This window comes from Rhineura floridana, chromosome 6 (genome assembly GCF_030035675.1).
Source record: "Rhineura floridana isolate rRhiFlo1 chromosome 6, rRhiFlo1.hap2, whole genome shotgun sequence".
In the NCBI taxonomy this organism is placed as follows: Eukaryota; Metazoa; Chordata; class Lepidosauria; order Squamata; family Rhineuridae; genus Rhineura; species Rhineura floridana.
Genome location: NC_084485.1, coordinates 75143779 through 75164819, shown reverse-complemented (window position 1 = coordinate 75164819; position 21041 = coordinate 75143779). Strand labels below are relative to the sequence as shown.

At 41.5% G+C, this 21041-nt stretch overlaps 1 protein-coding gene across 2 annotated transcripts in view; it reads right to left on the bottom strand.

Annotated features, from left to right (window-relative positions):
* The window catches only part of RAB44 (RAB44, member RAS oncogene family), a 32944-nt gene extending 18582 nt beyond the window's left edge, over positions 1–14362 (bottom strand). For both annotated transcript variants that reach the window (XM_061630398.1, XM_061630399.1), the window contains exons 1-6: positions 14178–14362; positions 13604–13715; positions 12591–12753; positions 9965–10055; positions 8565–8660; positions 6115–6299 (exon numbers count right to left, since the gene is read on the bottom strand). In XM_061630398.1, the coding sequence (XP_061486382.1) occupies positions 6115–6299; positions 8565–8660; positions 9965–10055; positions 12591–12753; positions 13604–13715; positions 14178–14360 (830 nt within the window). In that variant the 5' untranslated portion in view covers positions 14361–14362. The remainder of the gene's footprint in view (positions 1–6114; positions 6300–8564; positions 8661–9964; positions 10056–12590; positions 12754–13603; positions 13716–14177) is intronic.
* Between the last annotated feature and the right edge of the window lie 6679 nt (positions 14363–21041).

Below are 21041 nucleotides of genomic sequence, written 5' to 3'. Positions count from 1 at the left end.
GGCTGACTTTCTCTTCTCCTAAAGATACAGGATCACTCTCAGGCCCTGAGCCTGGCAACCCTAGTCAGTGTTCTCATAATTTGTTGAAATTAATTAAAAATCAGCCATTTTCACAGAGTACCTGTAATCCTATTACTGACCTTGCCCCATACTCTGACCTTCATCTTTTGCAGTTTAAAAGTTTAAAAAATGCCTGGCTGATCTTTAATTAATTTAAGAAATTTAACATTGGACTCTATGATAGAGCAGGGCATGCTCAGTAAGAACCAACTGTCAGTGTTCTAAAAGCCAGACTGACAGCTGTTTGGCTTGACTAATCATGTGGCCACACCCATGCAAGACCTTTATTTCACTTTAGACCGTCATGGCTTCCCCCAAAGAATCCTGGGAAGTGTAGTTTGTGAAGGGTGCTGAGAGTTGTTAGGAGACTCCCATTCCCCTGACAGAGCTCCAGTTGCCAGAGTGATTTAACAGTCAGGCCCTCTTCTGGGGATTGTAGCTCTCTGAGGGGAATAGGGCATCTCCTAGCAATTCTCAGCACCCTTCACTAACTAGTGAATCCCAGGATTCTTTGGGGGAAGCCATGACTGTCTAAAGTGAAATAAAGCTCTCTGCCCAGTGCCCACCGACACACTCACCCAATCTCCTCCCCTCCCCCTCCCCTCCACCTTCCTCCCTACCCCTACCCTTCCTCCTGTTCCCCTTCTCCCTCCTCCCCCCTCCCTGCCCGTCCCCGAAGTCAGTTTCACTTATCCTAAGCATGATTGTACAGGAATAAATTCCACTAAACTAAAAAAGCACGCAAATGACCAAACCGGCCCTCCCCTCCTCCTCTCTCCTATCCCCTCCCTCTTGCCCCTCCCCTTCTCCTTCCAACATGTTACCAAATTCTTCCAAGCTACACAGGAAGTGGATTGGACTGTGAAAGACCAACCCAAATTGTGTTTGCATTTTGACAAATTTGTGGGGCAGTACAATATCTCAGAGACGAGGTCAGGTTTCCTGCTCCCCTGGTGCATTCACTATAGCTGCCCAATTTCCCTGCTTTTTAAAGTTTGATAGAAATATCTGTTGGCTATAAGTACGTTCTTAAACAGCAAGGTTTTTTTTTGCCTATTAGCGAACTCTTATGCTAATAACAGAAGAAGGATTAGTAGGTAAATTGTACAAGACAAATAGCTCAAGGGAGGTTTCCAGAATCCTTTCAGCTTACCCCAGAGAGATGAAGATCAGATCTGATTAAATTGCTAATTGTCCGTCACTCTGAATTTTGAATTAACCATCATTAGCATGGAAGCTGGGACAGCTCTCCTATAATAGGCTTCCCCGATTGTTTTTTCACAAACTCGGTCTCTTGCCATTATCATTTTGCAAAGCTTTGACTGTTCCAAGTCACCACCCCTACCCCCACTGCAATCATGACAGCTTTTCGGTATTATGGAGTAGAACCACAGTTTCCCAGAAAATTAATTTGGTTAGGGGAACTTTTTGTTTGTTTTGCTATGGGGTAAATTAATGGTTGGTATTTCTTTTGTTCTCTGACTGATGACATGAAGAAAGCAAGGACTTGTGCTCTGCTGCTCTTGAGGGCAGGACTAGTTCTACTGGGTTTGATTTATAGGAGTATAGATTTCAGGCAAACATTAGGAGAACCTTCTTGACAGTGGTCTCATCCATATCATACATTTAAAGCACTCTTATACCATAACTTTAATAGTCATGGAGAATTCTGGGAACTGTAGTTTGTTCAGGGTATTTGGCATTGTAACTCTTTGTGGTCAGCACCCTTAACAAATTTCAGTTCCCAGGACCGCTTTGGGGAAAGCCATGACTGTTAAAGTGAAATAAGAGAGCTTTACATTCATGGCATGGATGTGACCAGTAAGAGCAGTTCAATGGTGGTAGCAGTCGCCTAGAGGAGTTGGGGAAGGCTCCCTCTCTCTGGAGATATTCAAGCAGAGGCTGTACAGACATCTATTAGCAATGCTCTAGCTCTGGAATTCTTATGCTGAGCAAGGGATTGGACTAGATGATGTACAAGGCCTTTTCCAAGTCTCATGAGGCAGTGATGGCCACCAACCTGGACAGCATTACAAGAAGATTAGACAAATTCATGGAAGTAGTTGTTTGGAGGTACTGTAGTAAGCTTTTGAATACTCGTTCCTGGAAAACTCAGGAGGAGAAACTGCTGTTGCGCTTAGGTCCTGCTTGTGGGCTTCCCATAGACATCCGGTTGGCCACTGTGAGAACAGGTTGCTGGACTAGATGGGCCACTGGCCTGATCCAGCAGGCTCTTCCTTATGGGACTAAGGGCAATGTTTCTCCTTTAGCTCCTTGATGCCTGGATCTGGCTGTGGAAATGGACTTTTAGAAATGGGGCTCTGAATTCCAGCTGGCCTGATTTTCTAAGATTAAACCTACTTTTATCAACTGTACTCTAAAATGCGTCCATATCTGAACCTTCCATGTCTCTTCCTTACAACCCAATGATAAACAGATGCTTTGGGTTTTATATGTGAAAACTAAAAAGTCTGCCAGAGTTAATTTTGAGGCATTCTTCAAGTGCTTAGAGGACAAAAAATAATAATGTACTAAAGGTTCATCTGGGATGCTGGCAGCTAATGTCCTGCTAATGTAGTGGGAAATTATGTTATTATTTTAAAAATAACTAATATTGGTGGTAAACACAATGTTGGTGGGGAAAGCCCTGCTTATTGTTCTTCAGCAACTTTTGAATCAATTTGTTTTTGGCAAAACTACATACAAATATTACATCAAATGCAGTCTAATCTGCTTGACCCTGGAATACTCTACAAACTTGAATTTGTCTTTCTAGATGCAGCATATATGCAAGTTCATGAGAATGCCAGGGCTGCAGAAAGAAAGACAGTATCCATCACCTAGATGCCAAAGCAAGGGCCCAGCTACAAAGAAAACCACTGCCACCTCTTCAGTGCCATCCTCACATAAATATATCTATAGGAGCATTTAGCCTTACTTCTGAGCAGAGCTGTCCAGTATATCCTCACTCAGATTGTATTCAAATCTCATCTCCAGTTCAGAGGAGGCTATGTCATTTATTATCATCATCATCATCATCACCACCACCATCCCGCCCTTCCTCCCAGTAGAAGCCCATTTGGATTCAGATGGTCCTTAAAGGAACCACAATGGGAGAAAGAGGGAAAAAATAAATAAGAATACTAATTCCAGTATCCACCTATGAGGGAGGATGCCTGTTGAATCTCTGCATGATCTACTGCTTTGGCCTTGCCTCTTTCCAATCAGCCAGTGCTGTGTGTGTGTGAATAAGAAAGTGATTTTGTTGCATAAGGTTTGATCCAGTTACATCTGATGCAGAAACACAGCAGAATCACTCACTGCCTCCATCCAATCAGGAAGCATGCCTAGAACACTGATTCATGCAGAGACACAGGAGGTAGTGTCTTGTGAAAGCTGGTCTTTTCTCCTTTTATAAACTCTGGCAGTGCAATCCCTATGCATGCCTACTCAGAAACTGAATTCATGGGACTTAAATGTGTACATGCATACCTGGGAGTAAGTCCTACTGAACTCAATGGGCCTTACAGTACTTCCAAGTAAACATGTACAAGGACTGTGCTTCATAACTCTTTTTGGATGTTAAGAGTGAAGTGTGCCTCCAATTTTAGTTCAGAAGAAAAAAGTGTGCATCACTTATCAGATGTTTGGGAAAGCCTTATTTAAACATAGCCAATCTTCTCTGATGCCGGAGCTATACGTGTAGGGTGCTACACACTATCCCCAGGGGCCCATGAGAGCTGAGATTCTGTCTGCTGGTTGAACATATCAGATGCAATAACGTATAATATATAATACTTCTAGGTCAAAAGCCTTCACACTATAACACCTAGAATGGTATTTATGGTGGCACTTCATGGGGGGCAGCTCTGAGTGGCAAGTAGTACTAGGTGAACAAAGAAGAAATACCTATCGACTTTGAGGAGTCTTGCTGGAGACTTCCTCTGGGTATCTGCACTGCAAAGGGAAAAAGGGATACAAACGTTGCCACTGTGCCTGGCACACATTCAGGTGTTACGTCTGAAGGCGCACAAGCCTATTACTAGTAGCAGCAATAATGCTGCAATAAATGGAATAGCACAGTGGTTCCCAAACTTTTTTCCCCCATGGATCTCTTGAAAATTACTGATGGTCTTGTGGGACCACTACATGATTTTTCTGTTTGTTATAGCAATTCCAGTGTGCTGTGCTAGATGCAGTACGATTTTTAATTGTACATTTATTGCTTCTTTTATTTCCTTTATTGTATTACAGTTTACATTCCTTAGAATTCAAACTGTAATACAATAAACTACCTTATAAGAAATAAAAGCTGCAATAAAAATACAATTAAAATCAATATGAATATGAATATTTAATGTGGACACACTGCGGGCCACCTGAATAAACCTCATGGACCACTGGTGGTCCACAAACAACAGTTTGGGAAACCCTGGAGCAGCATAGAGAGAGGGCGGTGGTATCCAAAGAGGAAATGCAATGGTGCAAACAGGAAATATGACAATGCAAACAGGAAGTGCATGTTCTCCCAAGGGACCAATGAGGGACAGCAGAACTGCTGCACTGAATTCATGCTGCGGGTTTTGTTTTTTGGGAGCAGAGCCTGGAAGTAATTTGTTAGGAAAAATGAACTACTTGCAATTTATTAATTTTTTGAGGAATGAGTGGGTAATTTCTTTACATTTTGATTGTAATAGAATGAGGAGTAATTTTATTACTTTTGAGGTTTAATTGTGATGTTTCCAGCATTACGTTTGGGTGTTACTGGGGGAGGGGGAGCAGGGGAAGATGTGTGGATGAAAATCATGTGCCTCAAACTGGGCTTCTGCACAGCATTGCTCTTCCCTTGTGCTCTGTGGGTGTTCAGGAGGTGACGAGGGAGGAGATGGAGAGTGAGATGGGGGTGGAGTGGAGAGAAAAAAATGTTTTAAAAAATGGACAGCGATGGAGAAAAATGGAGTGGAGGGAGAAAGGAGCTGGAGGGTAAGGAAGTGGATGAAGGAGGAAAAGGAGGCAGCAGCGGAATGGAGATGAACAACTGTGGAGGTGAGAGATGATGTGTGGATGTGTATTAATACTGTGTTTGTACTTGGCTCATGAAATGGCTTTTGCTGCCCTCCCTGGCTACTTTGCTGCATTTGCAGTGTTTTAACTTTTTTGCACCCCATGGGAAAATGTTTGCTTGGACGGGTGTGCATTAGTTGGTGTCAGGGCAAGGTCCAAGAGGTGGTTGAGTGAGAGAGACAATGCTTGCTAGCTGAGAGAGTGTGTTTATGTGTGGGGTTTTTCACTTGGTGGATGTGTGAAGCTGTGAGCGGTGGTCTCTGCCTCCTCCCTCGCCTCCCTTGCCAATGGAGAGACTACCACTACTATCTTATGGATAAAAAAAATATTCTACTACTCTCTCTCTTTCAGTTTATTTTTAATGTTGTTTTAGACTACTTAGGTGTGCAGCATCCAAAACCAGCAACATGTAGGCACTCTAGTGTTTTTTTTAAAGTAACAACTGTAATGGTAGTGATTACATTTGAATAACAGTAAAGTAATCAATTCCTTTCCAAACAATTGTAATTATAATGGTAATTTATTCCTTTTTGGGGCCATGTAACAGTAATTGTAATTTATTTCTTTTTAAACGTAATCTTCCAAGCTCTGTTTAAGAGTGAAATCCTTTAAGAGCTCTACCGCAAGAAGAGGTATCCAGTCACAAGCAGCGGCCAGAATGGCATGACCCTCCCCAACCTATGCTAATGGACAGAGACCAATCCAGTCTGCTGAGGTGTTCTGCTGTCACTCCTCCTCAGGTGTGACTAACTTAGCTAATTAATGGATGCCAGTGGCATTAAAAATTCTAACGATGCAAACACTTGTTCCTAGTAGGAGGGCAACTGGAAGGGGAAAAAATTCCCTTTTCCACTGATCAAAGCTAGTTCATTCAAAGCAAGCTTGGAAAACATTCTAATGAAGAAACTGCCTCAAGATAGGCCACAAAAGGTGTTCCCTACAGTATTCCCCCAAGAAAGGTGACATTGTGAATTTACAACTTGGGCTCACCTCTCTTCTTTATGCATCTGGGATAGTCTACCCATCATGACATCCAGTTGCCTTCGAGGCTTTTGAAGGTGATGAAGGGTTTGTTGCAGCTGGTTCTCAAGGGCAACATTGGCTTGCTTGAGCTCCTGGGTTTGGGTAGTAGTCATGTGCTGCTTTTCCCTTAGACTGATTAACTGCATCTCGAGCTGAGACAGGAATATAGAAATGCAACTTCAATGGTCAAGCCTCGATCAGAGGTTCTCAGAATCTATTCCGGTGGTCCACAGAAAGGTTACAGAACAGTTGAGAATATCTGTACCTGGCTCTGCATTTGATGCCCACCCCCAGCCATTGAGATTGAGTCCATTTTGACCTGGGCCAGATTATCAAAAAGGCAAACAAAACCTTGGTCTGGGCCCATGACTTTCATAATATAGCACTGATTTTTCCTTTTAAAATGTACCCATTGAAGGACCCTTTTCAGTGGCTCAGGCTAGGGTTCATGGTTTTCATAATAAGGTTTTGATGATACTGATGGTGAAGGGAAAATAAAGGTTATTAAGTGGTCAACTGAGACCTCTAGCAATCCTCAAATGATCCATAGAAAAAAAGTTTGAGAATCACCATCATAAAACATAGTATCAGCTGACAGATCTGCAGAGAGCTCCACATATTTGTGGTAGAGTTGCCACACTTTTTGGAATACTGTGTACAGTTCTGGTCGCCTCATCTCAAAAAGGATATTATAGAGTTGGAAAAGGTTCAGAAGAGGGCAACCAGAATGATCAAGGGGATGGAGCGACTCCCTTATGAGGAAAGGTTGCAGCATTTGGGGCTTTTTAGTTTAGAGAAAAGGCGGGTCAGAGGAGACATGATAGAAGTGTATAAAATTATGCATGGCATTGAGAAAGTAGATAGAGAAAAGTTCTTCTCCCTCTCTCATAATACTAGAACTCGTGGACATTCAAAGAAGCTGAATGTTGGAAGATTCAGGACAGACAAAAGGAAGTACTTCTTTACTCAGCGCATAGTTAAACTATGGAATTTGCTCCCACAAGATGCGGTAATGGCCACCAGCTTGGATGGCTTTAAAAGAAGATTAGACAAGTTCATGGAGGACAGGGCTATCAATGGCTACTAGCCGTGATGGCTGTGCTGTGCCACCCTAGTCAGAGGCAGCATGCTTCTGAAAACCAGTTGCCGGAAGCCTCAGGAAGGGAGAGTGTTCTTGCACTCAGGTCCTGCTTGCGGGCTTCCCCCAGGCACCTGGTTGGCCACTGTGAGAACAGGATGCTGGACTAGATGGGCCACTGGCCTGATCCAGCAGGCTCTTCTTATGTTCTTATGTTCTTATGAAAGGCATCTGTTGAGTTTCTGCCTGCCATGTGGCTGTTAAAAGCACAGGAGCTACTATCAACAGAAAAGGTGACAACCCTAATTTGAGCATTTTTTGTCTCCATTGTAGGTCATTTGTCACTTTGCTTTGGAAACGTGCCTTGAAGATTAGCTAGTTTATAGACAGCATAGAAATAACCCAGACTATTCCACCCACCCACCCAGAACAAAAATGCATTGAATGAAAGCAGTGAAAAGATCTGTCATAGCAAATCTTGGCAGCACATTCTGAATTAATTCCTTAGGTGGACTTACCACTGATGAAGCCAATGCCAAGGAGATTAGAACTATCACAGCACCTGTCTGATTTCAGAGTACCCACCGTTATATCACATTCTGCCTGGACAGCGGTCTGATAGATTCTTCAGGCCCCTGGGTATACATAGCAGGGGTAGCCAACATAGTGCCCTCCAGATGGAGTACAGTTCCCATTATTTCTTACTATTGGCCATACTGGATGAGCTGATGGGTCTTGTAGTCCACCTTCCCAACCAGTGTGCCTCCAGATGTTGTTGGACCACAATTCCCATCTTTCCTGACCATTGGCAATGCTGGCTGAGGCTGATAGAAGTTGTGGTCCAACAGCATCTGGAGGCACACTGGTTCGGAAAGGCTGATCTAGAGGGCACTATCTTGGCTACCCATGGGTATATAGGAAACTGTCATAGCAAGCAACTGCATGAGGACGATGGTTTCGTTGGTTGGCCCAAAATGCAACAAACCGCATTTGCAGCTTTAGCCAGAGAAGATGCTTCCAGAAGGTGGTGCTGTTTCCTTTGCATTAAGCAAGAAGCTACTCTTTGTTCTGAAAGACAGAATTAAAGCAGGCTCCTACTGGAAGAAAGGGTGGGATATAAATCTAATAAATATATAAATAAAAGCAGTCTTTGTGGCATGTCTACAAGGAGTTCTTTAGAGGTGCAGAAAACTGAAAAACTGGTTAGAGCTATGCTTTCTTGCAGGGGCAGTGCTATGGAGGACAAGGCATTACAAGTGTCTACCCCCCCCAAACAGGGAGCTCACCACCCCATTGCTGGACTCCCGTCATTATATTACATGTCACATGAATATCTTACCTCTTTTTGAACAGTAAGGAAATGCCGTATTTCCCTTTCCCTGACATCCAACAGTTTTTTCATCTCCACACTGTGGAATTGGCTTTGGGTTTTACTCTGCAACAGCAAAAATGGTGATGCTCTAGCTTTCCATGGCAATGACTAAGGCTGCATACAGATGACATTTTAATCTAGAATCAATGGAGACTGAGTTCTTGTTTTTTCTGCCTAGTTCACACACAGTCTAGACCTATTGCATATTTTTTTGCCCCTGAAAGTCACTTCTTGACAGGCTGGCTGGCTTCATCCTGAAAATAAAGGCTCATTGCAGATCAGTTTTACATTACCCCACACTATGTCCATTTGAAAACAGATGTAGACGGTTCCAGCAAGGTGGGGGGTTAATCCACACCTGCCCAATGACATTGTAGGTGGGCGTATACTAAGATTGCAAGGAGAGGGTTTGCAAATACTGTATCTAATTAAGGGGAGCATTTTCAAACACATATCAAGTAGCCACAACCACCTGTCTGGGCGGCAGGATCTACAATCAATCTAGATGGAAAGCAGCATGTTGAGAATGAGCATGAACAATTCCATATTGAGAAAATTTACATTTTTGTGCTACGAATGGGTGTGTACCCAGCAAAAGAGAATTTTCACACACAAGCCCTGTTTGCATTTAAATCAAACTACAAGTGGTAACTGTAACAAAATGTTGCAGCATGAATTGCTGTTCTTCATGGTTCCACCCAGACAGCCATGCCCTTTTTTAGGCTACTTCATTCCATTCCCACTCTCCTTTCGTAGTTTTTGCTCCCCCCTCCCCAATAGCCAGTCAAGCATTCTGTGCACACAGAGCATGTTCAGTCATCACTGAGATGTTTTGGGGTGCCTCCCCCACCCCCTGCCTTAGGATTTTTCTTCTAAATATTTTTTGTACTTCTGCAACACTTAGGATTCCACCAAGCCTTCTGATATTTCCCTCTTAGGTATGGATGGTGGTGTTTTTGCTACATAAGGATCCACATTTGGAAAGTCATTTTTACTATTAGTACGTAGATTCTACATCCAATACTGTAGAATAGTAACTCCCATCAGCCCCAGCTAGCATGGACAATACTGAGGGACAATGGGAGTTGCAGTTCAGCAACATATGGAGGGCCAGAGGTTCCCCCACCCCTGCTGTACAGAATCCCTAAATCTCCACTCCCTCCAGTTCAATCTGGCTTAGTTGTGAACTGAGTGGAGGAAGCCCCTGGCCCTATAACAAAACAACAACAAAAACCTCATGACCCCTTGAATCATAGGCACAGATTCTCTCACCCTTCCGCACAAGCAGGGTGACATGTTGGCAGTACCCTGCCCCAGTGAGCAGTCTCGCTGCCACATTTTGCACCATGATCTGGTGATGCACCTACCTCAGAATGTAGCCATCCTTCCTCCCTCTCTATTTGCTGTTCCATTTCCTCATAAAACTGTTGCACCTTCTTGTTGTGATCAGCAACTCGTCTAGGGCAGAGGGTCAAACAAGGCAGCTTTAGAGCAGATTTGTTTCCAACAGGAGATCTATGCTTTAAATGATTCCACATGGCTAGTAGCGCTCTCATGACAAAAGGTATGGCTTCTGCACAGCTCTTAGCAAATAACCTTATGGAATGGCTATTTTGAGCAAGAGATGTAGGGGCCCAAGCTGCTCCTTCACCCTACGTCCCCTCAAAGGAGACCCATTGCCACAACCACCACTCCTTCCATACCTCCCTCTTGTCTCTAGATTTGCCGCTGGGAGGGCCAGCTGGTATTCCTTAAGGGAACAGAATCGGTCGCAGGTCCTTTATTTGCTGATCGCTACCTAGTTTTGTGCCCAGGAATGTTGTCATCCAAGGTTCCAAGGCATCTTATACCCTTTACTTTTGGGGGAGCAGGGTCCTTATGTCTCTAGGATCCTATGAGCCAATCAGCATGAAGGGGGAGTGTGTTAGCCACTGAGAAGAATCCCAGTGAGTGTCAATTGCAAGCAAGCTTTTTTTAGTTCCTACTTCAAAAAGACAGGACAAGAGTCTGAGAGTAAGAATCCTGTAACTGCAGAAGAAGAGACAGTGAGTCCTGATGATAGCATCCCATCTACATCATCAAGCAGTTTGGTAGCAGCAGGAGATAAATGTATAGACCCTGAATTCAGTAATTCAAGCAATATCTCTGAAATATGGTCAGTCAAATAGTGACAGCGATAGAGAAGCAGAAAGCAGTATTCAAGCATGGCCAGCTTATTCTATAATCTTAGATGGTTGTGTAATCTTAGAAAGGGGCATGGCTGTGACTATCATGAAGGGACCTTGCACTTGCAAATTTGCCACAATACTGCTGTCTGTGGCAGATCAGGCCTGGAAGATTACACTGATATTATGATTCTTTAACTGGAGATGCCAGGCATTCAACCTACGACCTTCCCCAGCCTGTTGTCCTCCAGATATTTTCCACTACAAGTCCCATCAGACCCATTCAGCAAGGGTACCCATGTTGGGGAAGGCTATTCTACAGGCAAACCTCTACTATTAAGCTACACCTCCTCATGCTCTCTATAAATACAAGTACTAAGACCCCTTCTACTGTCTGGGTATCACACTCCTTGTTTCTGGAGTCTTTTCCCCCTTTCTGGAAAGCTACATTTCTGGAAGTCTTTTCCATGCTTTAGTCTTATGTCCAGTGACTTATGTGTTCAGTATTAACTGTGGTGTCTCTTTTGCGTGCCTTGCTTCTTTGATCAAGTATGTCATTTTAGCCAAGAATTCTTTCAGATTTCCCAGCAGAAGTGGTTCACCCTGCCAGAGTTGCACCCAAATCTTCCAGATTTCTGACATACTGCAAAATGGAAGACTATCATGTTTCCAGTGAATATTCTGTAGAAAAAAAATGGAAATGGCCTACCTTCAAGTCGATCCCGATTTATGGCTACCCTATGAATAGGGATTTCATGGTAAGCGGTATTCAGAGTGGGTTTACCATTGCCTCCCTCTGAGGCTAGTCCTCCCCAGCTGGCTAGGACCTGCTCAGCTTGCCACAGCTGCACAAGCCAGCCCCTTCCTCATCTGCAATTGCCAGCTGGGGGGCAACTGGGCTCCTTGGGACTATGCAGCTTGCCCATGGCTGCACAGGTGGCAGGGCACATAACCCCTGAGCCACTTGCTGTGGGGGTGATCTTTAGCTGGCCCTTGACACCCAGGAGACATGAGCAAGGATTTGAACTCACAGACTCTGGACTCCCAGCCAGGCTCTCCTCCCCACTGTGCTAACGTTGGTTCAAATGAGCCCTCGGGGGAGGGGTTCTCATTTGGGAGAGCCTAGCTCAACTGTTCTTAGGATCTGAGAGTAGTTTTGCTTCATCCTAGTTCTAGGCTGGTCGTGAGAAAATAAGCATGCAAATCAATAGGGCAATAGGGTGCAAGGCTGCTATTGCCAAAGCTGAAATATCTCTGTTATCTCCATACATGTCACTTTGAAAATAACTAGTTAGTAGATCAAATGGAAAGACAAGAAATTAGATCAGGTTCTACTGGTAGATCATTGGGTGATTTTCCATACTTTGGCATTGGTTTCTGACTCTCAAATGACTCTCAACTGTTGAACAATAAACAATAATTTAACAAATTGGCTTCCCTCTTACCCCCAATCAAGCTGATGAAATGAAGCTTGCGGGAAAGCCAGGAGTGGATTTTTATGTGAGAAGTCTATGAGTTTAGTTCTGGCTTGGAAAATAAATTCCTGGGCATGTGCTCAGAAGAATGCTGTTCCTTAATTCTAAGTGTATGCCTACCCTTGAGTCACTATTTTGAACCTGATTCTGGCTGGTGGAACTTGGACTTGGGAGGGGGAGAGAGATTAATAGAATTCTGCAAAGCTAAAGTCTATAGTATACTATAGAGCATAGTTGAGCTGCTGTGTTCAGCACCAAACTACTTCTCTTTCACCTTCTCCTATTCCTGCTCTGCTTGGATCCCATGTTATAAGATTCAGTATGAATCTGGCATAAGGTTTGCATATTCTTACTCTTCAAAGATTTTGTCAGCTCCCTGTTGGTTTGTGAAGGACTCAAAGCATTTTTGCTCCTCAGTATTAGTTTCCTCCAGTGACAGGTTGGTAGGGGTCCTTATTAAAACTGTCTTCCTCCTTCGGTGCTGCCTTGTCACCGGCTCTGAGTTCAGAAAACACCCTGCCATGTAGACAACCAAAATTACACCTCTGGACAGACATGGTACAATATAGAACAGTTCAAGCCAGTATTTCGTCACTCGGATCCAAATAACTACCTATAGTGAGTGAAAGATATACTGAACCAGAGCACCTAGCACAGGCATTCTGATGATCCACACATATTATGAGAATCAGGGGGCTTCCAGTCAGGGGCTTAATATTCTAAATGAGTCATTGGTAACAGGTGTTTTCTTTTTTTTTAAAAAAAACTACAACTGATTGGATTGTTCCTGGAAAAGATAAATAGGGTATGTGTGGAATACAATTTGGCATTTTTATATTTTCCTCCAAGGGAGATGCAGAAGAAGGCAACATGGGAATAGACCTCAGTTGTGGTTCCCCATTTGTGGAATGCTCTCCTCAGAGAGGCACCCCAGGCACCATCCATCACCATCTCTTTTTAGGCACTAGACAATTTTTGTTGTTGTTCATCCAGGGTTTTGGACCTTAACTTTCTGCTCATCTTTTTAATGGGGTAGGTTGATTTGGATTTGCTGTTTTACACATACTATCAGTGAGCATTTTTACTCTTGTTTTTGTTTCTGTAAGTTGCTTTGAGTCACTTTTGTGAAAAATGCACTGATGAGGAGAAGAGGAGGAAGAGAAAAAAATTGCATGGATGAGGAGCAGCCATCCCACAATAAACACCTGTCTGGAAGCACCCTCAATGTGGATGGCACAGGAACCATTTCTCCATACCATTGTACTTCCTTGCAAATGAGAGCTTACTCCCAAGTACGTATGCACATTACAGATAAACATTATGCATTTCCAGCCCCATCAGTGTAACATATTAAATCAATGCATACTAAGTGCGTCTGTGAACTCTTCGGTGGCTACATAGCCCTTGCCATCAACATCAAGGCCATCAAAAACAAGCTCCAGTTCTTCTGTGCTCCAAGGTAAGTCTGCTGCCAATTTCTGAAAACAACACACATGTGAATTTAAGGTCTGATATCAGTCCATTTGTTTTCAGACTACTATTAAGCAGTCCATTTTAGAGAAATGCCCTCAGTCATAACATCAAATGAAAAAGAGTTGAAGCAACTCTCAGTACATCCAGGGTCATATTCTGTTAGTGCTAAAGGTGAGCATAATTGCTTCTCTTAAAGTCACACAGAATGCGGTGGTGGCTGGTGGCTCCATGTCAGTGGGGCAGTGGAATCTGGTCCAGATTTTAGTCCAAACTTTCAAGGACTAAAACTGCCCCACTGACCTTGAGCCACCAGCCACCACTGACAGAACAATAGGGCAGACCCACAATCAGGATTTTTGCCAGGTCTTTGCTGATTAACCATTAAGCTATTCTTCTTCACGAGGACTCTCCCTAAATGCAGCATTTGGCTCACAGAAGTAGATGACTTACATGCACCACCAATTTACCTGTGTATCAGCTCGTGAAATAAACCCTTCCTCCTTTCCTTGTCCCTGGGAGATGTCCTGAACCTTTTCCATGATTTCAGAAAGGAATGGCTCATCCTCTGTGAATGAAGATACCTGTGTGCCTCTTGCTTGCTTCCAGCAACTTGACCCAAACTTTCTGCCAGGCATTCTCTGCTTATCCATGGCTCTCCCAAAGGTTTACATTCAGTTCTTTGGAAAGAGGAAGGAAAGGGAGGGCAATGTGCTTTTTTATAGCCTCAATTGCCTCATGTACATTTGACACATAAAGACATCACACATTGGGTATGACATTTGATTGCATAAATATTCTCCTCATAGTTATCTTGAACCAGCAGAGGCTGATAGTACCAACTACAGAGCAGAGGTGCATTTGACTCGATGGCCTTATAGGCCCCTTCCAGCTGCACTATTCTATGACTACCTGTGTGCTGATGGATATGCACTTCTGTGCTAAACCCACTTTACAAGCAAGCATCAGGAGCTGCTGAGGTTAGGACCAGGTACACATAACATATATGCACTATTGCCCCATGTGAGCTACAAATCAGAACATTTCCTGGGCAAAAGAGTTCCTAGGCTCTGGACTGACTCTGCCCACCTAGGCTGGACATTCGGTCCCCCTGACCTAATGATAGAATTTTGAAGTTGTTTATGGTACATTGATGGCCTAAAAAAACCCCTCTCTCCCACTTCTGGAGGGGAAGTAGCTCAGCGGCACAGCCCCAGCATCTCCAATTAAACAGAGAGCAGTAAAGACCTCAGGCAGACAACCTGGAGACCTGCTGCCAGTCAGAACAGACAATACTGGTCCAGATGTGTAAATAGTCTGACCAGGTATTAGGCACCTTCCTAATTTACAAATATTTCCCTGACTGTTAGCATCCACATGGTTGCTAAGAGACTTATATTTCCAGCCTGGAAAGATAAATATCCACAGTCTGTCATACAATGGACTGAGAACCTCACTGCCCAGGCTACATTTGAACATATTTCATGGAGACATCAATTCTGAGTGGATGTCTGTTTGGACATCTGGAGGGCTTATACTAATTTATATGCTTAACTCAAGATACAATGGTTATCGTATCTGTAATGTAAATTGATGGTGGTTTATTGTTATTAATAGTATTCATATATTATTTATTTTTCTTTTTTATTTGTGCACCTATAATATTTATTTCATTTCATTTTTATTTGTTTTCTTTTTCTTTCCTTTCATTTTCAAATTTGCAAATAATATAAAATTTAAACAATAAGTAATTAACATTTCCCTCACTGTTTACATCTCAAAGATTATTCTATGCCTAGGCAAGCAGGCAAGATGCTATTTACAACTCTCCACTAACCCTGGTTTTTCTCCTGCACTGTATTCAAGGAGACCTCTTCTGTGTTTCCCTTCCTTGATCTAAACCACAGGTAGTCAACATAGTGCCCTCCAGATAAGAATGAGGGAGAAATTCAGTTCAGTTTGCATTTAAAGCTTAATTTATCAAATATGTACTTTCTGAAACAATATGAAAACCGAAATACAGTTATCCTTCAAAATTCACACTGATCTGAATTTTGCCGTGCAGTTTTCCAACCAATGTTTTAACAAATGCATTATATTAGGGGGAAATGTGTATAAATATGAATATATTAGCAAAATTAATATACAAAAATGTTATATTAGGAGATATTGCTTGCAAAAATGTGTACATTACTCAAAGCTGCAGACAAAAATGTGTCTATCAGGAGAAATTTGCACTAAAATGCAGAAGAATTTCATGAGGATTTTTTAAGGAAAAAAATTGCAAATTTCTGCCAAAATGCAGAGAATGTAGGGAGTGGAAAAATGAGAAATTGAAGGAACTGATGTTGACAGATCCTTCCATCCCTACCTCTACATATTGTGGACTACAGTTCTTATAATTCCTGCCCATTGGCTATGCTGGCTATGGCTGATGGGAACTGTAGTCCAAAACACCTGGAGGGTACCACAATGGCTACCCTTAAGCTAAACATCCTTTGGATTCCAGTATACCAAAGCATAATGACATTCATCCAATGAAAGCAGTGCAATCTGAACCAAGAGTCTTAATCTAGATGGGGAAAAGAAGTAGCAAGATGCACATGAGGGCCATCTCCACATACATTGTGAGGTACCTCTAATTTTTTATTGTTTTGCACTCCCATTCACTCAGATTCTCCCTCTTGGCCCCTATTTATTTTTAGTTAAAATGTTATTAGCGTGAGTTGCTAGTGACATCATTCTTCTAGGCACAACTCCCAACCCCAGATCTCAAAGTAGAGTATCTGAGTGAGGAATGGATTCTCATTTTCTCTTGTACATGAAGGTGCATATACATGCATAAACACATCACAGAGCAGTATGCCTTTTCACATACTACAGCTGCTGAAGTTTATTAATAACATACTATGTATATGGAACATTTGTGTTTTTCTAGTATTTCTTCAACTAAAAAATAACTACCCTATTTGCTATTGAATGCGTGGAGGACAGATTATTGCTGCGTAAAGGGACAGACCTTTTCATATGTAACAGCAGAGAGGACAGGGCTCACAAAATGATATGAGAACAAAGATGATTCAAGCATGTCCCTATTATTATCTGTGAAAACAAGGTTATGAAATGTCTTGCAGTTCAAGTGACACCTTTTTATTAGGCCAACAGTATTGGCAGATTATCATAATAAACTTTCAAATTGCAAAGTTTAGAGACTGAGAAAAAGTCTTGTGAATCTAAAAAAATTGTTAAAAAAGGTAAAGGTGTCCCCGCACTTATAGTGCGAGTCGTTTCCGACTCTTAGGGTTGTTGTCTCCCAAATGGGTTCGTTGCCCGGTGGCTGTACTGCGCACCAGGCAACTAACCCATTTGGGAGACAACAGGGTGACGTCTTGCGAAGTTTACTAGGCAGACCGTATATATGGGGTGGGAATGCCAGTTCCTTCCCCGGCCTTTCTTTACCCCCCAGTGTATGCCGGGTAGTCATTTTACCGACCAAGGATGGATGGAAGGCTGAGTGGATCTCGACCCCTTTTACTGGAGATTCAACTTCCTCCTTCCGTTGGAATCGAACTCCGGCCGTGAGCAGAGCTTCGGCTGCGTTACCGCCACTTACCACTCTACGCCACGGAGGGTCATACCCTACACTAAAAACACATGGGCCCTTAAAAGTTATCATCTGAACCATTTTAGATCTTAATGGGCCTTCCTTTGGGACCACCATGCTGCTAACACTTGTAACTAATTATAGAAATTATGACATGTAGAGGAGCCTACAGCTTTCTAGCAATACATTTGTAATTAAATACACTTTCTGAAACAAGAAGTAATCACTCTCAAAGATGAACAAAAACTGCTTGCCTGTATTGCTGGGACCGAGTCAATTTACCAGTCTGAACAGTACAACGGGGAGCGAGTAAGCTTTGCAATCTTGACTATGCACATACACAAACAAAAGCTGGTAGCTGGTTTCAGTTTGTGCTTTTTCACTGTATTTGAAACTGAAAGTCAAAAGTCCAACTTCCAAATGATAACTACAATCTATGGCCTGTCTGAAGTACCTTGCAATTTTAAAAAAAAATTGTTTCCTCTTTTTCTGCTAATTTATGGGTGATGTATCTTATTGTTAAGTTTCTTAATTATGAGCTGTTGAATCAACTGCTTAATGCTGATATAATTTGTATTAGTTGTTGTTAACTGACCTATGGTATGTTCATGCTCATTTAGACTTTGTATACATTTTAAATGAAGTGTTGAATTGGCCATGTTATTTTGTAATATATTATAATGATGATTACTTTATTTAAATTGTCCATCCTGTAAACCACTTCAAACACTATGTATTTGGAGGAAGTGCAGTATGCAAATAAATTATGAGTAGCACAACTTCCTTTTTTTATCATTAATTTTTATTCAAAGTTTCAAAAAACAAAACAAAACAAAACAAAAACAAATTAATAACTAATACAATAAAATAAAATGTTGACTTCCGATTTGTCGCAGATCAGTTATAGGTCTATAGTATATAACAAACCTGTCTCTTAATATATTACAAAATCACTTTCCTCCAGTAGTTATCTTAATTAATCATCAAAACTCATTAACATCACTTTATTCTTTCTGCAAAAAGTCAAAGAGAGGTTTCCAGTCCTTGAGAAATATATCCATCGATTTTTCTCCAAATAAACATGTCGATTAATCCATCTCATCAAGTCTGCTAGGTCCAGTAGTTTCAATAGCCATTCTTCCATTATCAGTGTTAATTCCATCTTCCATCTTCCATCCTTGCATCCATAATGATCTTGCTGTCATAGTCATAGTCATATAATAAGAGTCTGATGGGAATTTCCTTCCTCACAAATATTTCCTTGCCATCAATTCCGAATGTGTTACTGAAATGTTGTAAAGTCATATCACTGTTCCTCTTCTTTACAAAATGCACTAGCACATCTCTTGAGAGTTTTTCCATTGTCACATATCTGTAATTAATTCTATAGATTTTCTCTATTTCAAGCTCCATCACATCATTCCAGTCCAGAAATTTTTTTGAAACATTGATAGCTTTATCTCTGATATCTTCATCAATTTCTTCAGGGACAATGCTGAATTCCAAACAGTAATCTTTATCTCTAAGGTCCATAAACTCCAAATCTTTTTCCAGTTCCACATTTGATATATCTGTTCCAATCTCCAGGACTTGCATCTTCCCTTTAATTTTTCTTTCTTCTTCTATTGCTTGTCTAGTTATATCTTTGATCTCATCAACCTCCTCTCTCATAAAATCCCCTATTTCTTTCAGCTCCTGCTTCATTTTGCCAAATTCAATTTTCATCTCTTGTTTGCCATGTCTCAGTTTTTGTTTCGTTATCTCAATCTCATCCATTATTTTCTGAAACATATTTACTTCCAGGGTCTCAGCCACTTTCTTAATTGTCATTTTTAAAACCAAGAAGAAAAAAACCCCTCCAATTTCCAATATAGCACTATTCCCAAGCAAACAGCAATTTATTTCTTTTTCCAGCAACAAAGGAGTTAATATTCCAAACCTGATGACATCATAATGTAGACAGCACAAACTGCCTTATCTCTTATGTGTCCAAGAATGCAAAACAAATTTAGTTCACAGCATCCAAATAGTTAGTGGCATAAAGAACAAGCAGATTCGTCAAAATGAAGTAGACCAGAAAAAATAGTCCCAGACATATAATACTCAAAAGTTCATATAAATCAAAATTTTTCTCCTCAGATTATATATCTCTCATCCGTTTGTATCTTTATAATGCTCAATTCCAGGCCAGCTTTTTGCAATAAAAACAAAGATAAGCTATTTCGATTTCCTTCCGCCTTAATTCCATGTATAAAAGAGAAAAGTTATAACTCACCCAGGGATTCTTTACTGCTGATTCTTTTAACAAATCTCTTTTACTGCAGCAATTTAAGCCAAATGATAAGGATAGACAGAAGAATGCTTGCCTGTTAAAATCTGTTTTTCTTTGAAGAAAAGAAAAACGTCTCGCTTAATCAGTTTGAGCTTGCTTGAAATTCCCTGGCTCCGTCCGACGTTGCTGGCTGGTCCTTCGTTCATAGGCGATCCTAATGAATTCAAGTCCCCCAACAAACACAACGAAGCTTGTGGATGATCTCTTCGTTTCTCCCTTGCCTGGGAGAAAGTTTTTACCAGTCAAAAAAAACCTTTTGACTGGTTTTAAAACTGAAAAAGCTTCCTCTGAGACGAGAGCTCATCTCAGAGGCAGGCACAAGCGAAGCAATCCTTCCCGGAAGTCCGAGTAGCACAACTTCCATCGGTATGCTGGATATTCTAGATGACCAAAATGAAGGCAAGATCCCTGCCAAAAAGCAGCTCGCAGTTCAGCTTTGTAAATAATATAATCAAATGCCAAATGGGAAAATAAGAAGGTTAATTCCACACAAGGGCCATCTTATAGGTGTCCAACTGCAGGATAGTTTTATACTTTTGACTCCATATGTTTGGTGACTTCATTGGGCTTTTACTGCTAGGTTTGCCAAATGTCATATACATATGAAACAAGGACTCTTATTTGTAAATGTGTACATGTGCAGTTAATAATATAGTCCATGTGCCTGTCCAGCATATTTTTCAAGCATGACATTAATCTTCCAGCACCCTTATACAAGACTACAACTATATTAGCAAGAACATGTAGAGGCATGGATAGGTGATGCAATGGGCTCAAAACCAGAAACCAAACAGAAAGCAGAGCCAGAATTTTTAAGTCAAGCCAACTCAGGCCTTGGGTAGTTCTCCATAACCATGCAACCTTATAATTAGTCAGTTCTCCTTAATGGATTCTGCATCAGCAGTTGACCAACAGACAGCCTATAGCAAAGCACTGGAGAATTACAAAAAGTAATTGTAGTTCTTGTATTAGAGATAGTTGTTGAGTAAATCATCAATCTGGATTCACAGTCAGCGCATGTGGTGATTTCCCACATTATAAGCACCTATATATATGCTCCCAGCCTCCCTCCTTACTAACATTAACACATTTACTTTGCAGAAAGAATTTTCATTGAGTTAGGCTGTCATGAGTGTTGAATATGTCTGGGGGGGGGAAGTTCTGTGATTCTACCCCAGTGAACTTATTTGGATTTACATGTTTACTCAGAAGTAAATCCCATTTAATTCAATGGGACTTATTTACAGGTAAGAAGGTATATAGAATTGCACCTTAAGTGCAATTAATTGAGTAATCTGCTATAAGAGAAGCTGCTTGTTTCCTGCTTTTAACATTTTTAATGCAGATTTTTTCACATATTAACTATTCAGCTTTTAGTTTATTCAACAATACAAAAAC